Source organism: Neovison vison, chromosome 7, assembly GCF_020171115.1.
Source record: "Neovison vison isolate M4711 chromosome 7, ASM_NN_V1, whole genome shotgun sequence".
NCBI classification, from domain to species: domain Eukaryota; kingdom Metazoa; phylum Chordata; class Mammalia; order Carnivora; family Mustelidae; genus Neogale; species Neogale vison.
Genome location: NC_058097.1, coordinates 59,372,501 through 59,377,459, shown reverse-complemented (window position 1 = coordinate 59,377,459; position 4,959 = coordinate 59,372,501). Strand labels below are relative to the sequence as shown.

Below are 4,959 nucleotides of genomic sequence, written 5' to 3'. Positions count from 1 at the left end.
GGGGACTTATAACACAGGGACACTGACTATAAGGGGAGGGCTGGTGGCTGCCTTCCCAGCTTAACCCCAATCCAATGCAGGTGTCTTGAGCCATTTGCTTCCCCCCGACCCAGACAACGAGGCTTTGGATGGTCTCCCCTGTTCACTGCCAAGTCCTAACTGATCACCACACCCCCCACCCCGGGCTCTGCTCTCATGGGCTCCCAGTACCCCCCACCTTCTGATCTGGTGATGGTGATGTTTCCTCCTACGGCCTCGTCTCTCATGACTCTGGGACTCAACACTCTGGATCTCGTCCGCCCCCATGGCTTGCCTCCCGATCACAATTTCCCCTGCATGGGCAACACCAGAGATCCTAGGTAAGAATCCCACTCCGAGCATGCAGGTGGGTTTCGGTGGGAAGCTTGTCTGGCATGTGCCAGAATATGTGCCAGGACCCTGCAGGGTGGCAGGAACCCCAAAGATGAACCCCACACACTCGCACGTCTGCGCGAACTTGTAGTCTGTTGGGGGAGACAATGGTTATAAGGCAGTAGGGATCCATGTCCCAAGGGAGGTGCCTAGAATCCAGCAGGGCTTCCTGGAGGAGAGGGAGCTTGTGTTGAGCTTGTTGGACTGGGGACCCGAGGACACTGTTCATGCTGCTTCTCGCGGTGCTCAGTTGGCGCTGTCTTCCATAGGTTTGCTCAGCCTCCAGGTGTTGAATGGTGAGTAGTGCCTGAGCCGTTTGGCCCTTCTGTTTGCCTTCACTCCCGTGCACCGAAACACAGAACTTTTCGCTCCTCTTCTTAGAGATCACTGAACCTTGCACTCCCCCTCTCACCTTTGTGGCTCCCATCATGAGTGGTTCAACATTTTGGTCGTTCCTCCAACAAATGCTGATGAAGACTAGCTCCTCTGGGCCAAGTCTGGCTCTAGGAGCCAGAAAGAGTAGGGAACCAAATGGGCAGAAATCGGTGCCTGCGTGAGCTTGCATTTGAACAATATAAGTAAAGGAAATAGGTGAAGCGTCTGCTAGAGGTGGGTGAGTCCTGTGGACATGGAGGAGAGAGGGAGAAGGAAAGACAGTGTGGGAGAGGTTGACAACTGCCTTGCTGCTGGTCATGCCAAGGGTGTTCCAGGCACAGAGAACAGAATGGGCCAAGGCCATGAGGCAGGCAAGTGCATGGGGACCACAGGCCTCAAGGAGGCCACAGCATCCCCTTCCCTCCCCATCTGAGGCACCCAGAGGCACTGCTTCTCTCCCTTTCATGCTCCCTTGATGATTTTCTCTTCTCCTCTTTCTCCTCTTTGTTCACTTTTAGAAGAAACAAGCGGTTGCAAGGAAGGAGGTAAGTCGTGCATTTGCATCTTTTCCTGCCCCGAGGACAGTGAGTTCCTTCTGCCCAGTTTCTGAAAAAGCTGCAAGAAGAGAAGCCTCCAGGTAACTAACCATGGACTGGACATCTGTGCCTATGAAGGTGTCAGTGCGAAGGGCAGCCAGAGCCCTTGGGCCACCCTGCTCCTTCGTGCTGCTCACGGGTACCAAGGAGACCCAGCACACTGAGGTAGGTGTGGGACCCATTCCTGCTCCCCCTGGAAGTGACATGTCAGTCCCCAGTGTCGGGGCTGCGTGGCTGAAAACTGAGAAAGAAGAACCCGGGCAAGAAAAGTGAGGCTCCAGGTGGTCCAGATAATGGCCAGAACCACTTTTAAAAAAGCTTGCTGTTATTAAGTTCACAAATTAGATGAAGAATTTCACCACAGAATTATAATTTATTAAAAAAATAGTCAAATGGCAATTCCAGAACTGAAAGTATGTAACTGAAATGACAAAATCAGGGGTAGGTCGTAACAGCCAAGAGCACGATCAGGGAGCTAGAGAACGGGTCAAGGGGAATTACTCAAAGTGAACCACGGTGAATAAATGAGTAGAAAATACACAAACACACACACAAGACTTAGACCCAGTGAAAGCTGCGACATACGCGAAGTGAGAATTTAAGAAGCTGAAGTGAAAGAAAATGAAACTGAAGTGATATGTCAAGAGTTAATGGCTAAGAATTTTGCATTTTGGTAAAAAAATAATCATCAAGCAACAGATTTTTTAAAGTTCTGAGAGGGGCGTCTGGTAGGGCTCAGTTGGAAACTCATGCAACTCTTGATCTTGGGGTCGTGAGTTCGAGTCCCACGCTGGTGGTAGAGATTACTTAAAAAAAAAATCTTAAAAAAAAAATTCTGAGAACCCCAAGGGGAATGACTATAAAGGAAACTACTTCTAGAAACCTTGCCACAAAATAGTTTAAAACCACAGACAAAGAGAACGTTTTTAACTTCTCCCTCCCACAAAAAATCTGTAAGAGAGAGTGGAGAATTTGAAAGGAAAGTAAGGAGACTCCTACCATAAGACATAAGTCTCTGAAGTAAAAGGAAGCCAGCATATGATTCTGGCACCAGACACGGCTGGTTTGGAGTCAAGAAGTGTTCCGAGGGATGAAGAGGGATGCTGAAATCGAGAAAGAGATTAATACACCAGGAAAATAAGCCAGTTCTCAATCTGTTTTCACACAGCAGCCGGTTTTTGCATAAAAGGAAAAGCAGGGCAAACACAAGAAGAAATAGAGGCATCCATGACATAGTGGGCGACTTAGACACCTCTTGCAGCAGGTGACAGGACAGGTGAATAAAACTGCCTACGGAACGTCTAGAGAGCAACGAGCAAACATGACATGACTGATGTGGAAAGAATGCTGAACACAACCCCAGGGGAATGCACAGTGAACATGGGATTACTTTTCTTACTGAAACTGGCTGCACTTTTGTTCACAAAACAAGCCTCAGTCAACTTCAGATTGAAGTCATTTATTATTATTCTTTTTAAAAGACTTTATTTATTTGACAGAGAAAGAGAGAGAGATCACAAGTAGGCAGAGAGGCAGGCAGAGAGAGGGGGAAGCAGGCTCCCTGCTCAGCAGGCAGCCCAATGTGGGGCTCAATCCCAGGACCCTGAGATCATGACCTGAGACAAAATTGAGTTGGACAACTGAGCCACCCAGGTGCCCCAAAGCTTTTTTTTCCCCAAAAAAGAATTTATTTATTTATATCAGAAAGCACATGAGCATGAATGGGGAAGGGGAAGAGGGAGAGGGAGAAGAAGACTCCCCACTGAGCACAGGACCCAGTTTGATGAGGGGCTGGACATGGGGTTCGATTCCAGAGCCTGAGATCATGACCTGAGCCAAAGTCAGACGCTTAACTGACTGAGCCACCCAGGCGCCCCGACAAAGCTTTGCTCAGAGAGAAATTTATAATCGTAAATGTGTACATTAAGAGAAAGGAGGGAAGGAAGGTGGAAACTCAGAAAACCAATGATCTGAGTACCTATTTAAAGAAGTTTGAAAAAGAGAATGAGATTAAACCCAAGCAGAATAAAGGAAGTGATAAAAAGCCAACGAAAAAAATGTACACTAGTAATCAACAGTGCTAATAGCCAGTCCTTTGGAAAAGTCTGATAAAAATGTAGTTCTCTAGTATTGCTGATGAGAAACAGATAAAAACAGGAGAAACAGTCACCAAAATCAGGAGGGAGGGATCCTGCAGGTGTTACAAGAATAATAAAGAGGATAGTTTGAAAGACCTTATGCTGGTTAAGATGGCAAGTGTAGACAAAAAGGACAAAATCCCAAGAAAACGGGCGAGGACCAAAAGTGAAACAAAAGAAGGCTGGACTATCTAAATAATGCTTTGTCAAAGAAACTGAGTCTGTAATCAAACAAACTTCCCAAAAAACAGACAAAGACACACTCCCGGGGTCAGATGGCTTTTAGGGAGACATTACTGCGTACACAGTCGAAAAAATCGGAGGTTTTCTATATGTTATACTCTGCTAAAATGTTTAGAATGAGAAGAGCAGGAAAGCCTGCTGAAGTGAAAGGGACATTGGCACACCAGATTAGGTCCAAGTTAGAAAGATCCTCCTGGCACCCTTGTGGCTGAGGGGTTCAAGGTGGAGGAGGACAGCTGATACGTGGGGCCGAGCAGAGGGAGGGGGAACCAGCAGCAGGAGACCCAAATGTCCCTTGGAGGAGCAGGCAGGTGAAGACATGGTGTGGAGTTCGGGAAGGGCAGGGATTTCCAAGCTGGAAGGGCATGCATTCAGCCGGCTTCATTCCCTCCGGGTCCTCCCAGAGAAGCTCTCCCTGACCACCACCGCCCCCAAGAAGCCGCCAGCCAAGCGGACCAGATGGAACATTCTAAAATGTGCCTACATGATGGTCACCTTCTTGTTCGTGTCCTACAACAAAGGAGACTGGGTAGGAAGGAGCCCATTACTGAAGGGAGTAGGGAAGGGGGAGGCAGAAGGGGACAGCTGAGCAAGATGAGGGAGGGCGTGAAGGAGATGCCTAGCAAGCAAAGGGGTAGGAGAGAAGCTCCTCTGGGAATAGAACCAGCCCTCCTTCCCGCCCTCCCTTACCCCTTCCTTCCTCCCTTCTCCCCACACTCCCTCCCCGCCTCTCTCCACGGCCACCCTCCACCCCAGCCTCCATCCTCAAGCTTGAATAGAAATCACCCTTTCTGTACTGACACGTCCCCAGATGATCCTAAGAAACACTACCGTCTACTCCTTCTCTCTGCCTCTGCCTCTGTCTCTCTCCATGGAAGGTAGGTTCTTAAGGACCCAGCCATTTCCTAAGCATTAAACAGAGGTAAGGGGGCAGAGTGTGTGGGTCAGGACTTGGAAGACCACAGCCCAGCAGTCGTTCAGTTCATCACGTATCCAAGTGTTTATATACACAGCAGGTCCCTCGCTGGAGGCTGGGGGCTACAAGGCCCCACAAGGTCCCTGGACCCACAGAGCTCACATGATAGGGGCAGCACAGACAGGAAATGAGCCAGGAGCCCCAGGAAAGGAAGAAATCCAGGGGACCTCTTGCAGCCTGTAGGGCAGTGGGCACCTTCACCAGAGAAGGCGGGGGGATC

General features: G+C 49.1%; 1 protein-coding gene across 1 annotated transcript in view; it reads left to right on the top strand.

Annotated features, from left to right (window-relative positions):
* Positions 1-379: 379 nt before the first annotated feature.
* Positions 380-4,959, top strand: part of EDDM13 (epididymal protein 13) — a 6,880-nt gene continuing 2,300 nt past the window's right edge. The window contains exons 1-5 of the mRNA XM_044260146.1: positions 380-395; positions 681-707; positions 1,305-1,331; positions 1,461-1,521; positions 3,986-4,292. Of these exons, the coding sequence (XP_044116081.1) occupies positions 380-395; positions 681-707; positions 1,305-1,331; positions 1,461-1,521; positions 3,986-4,292 (438 nt within the window). The remainder of the gene's footprint in view (positions 396-680; positions 708-1,304; positions 1,332-1,460; positions 1,522-3,985; positions 4,293-4,959) is intronic.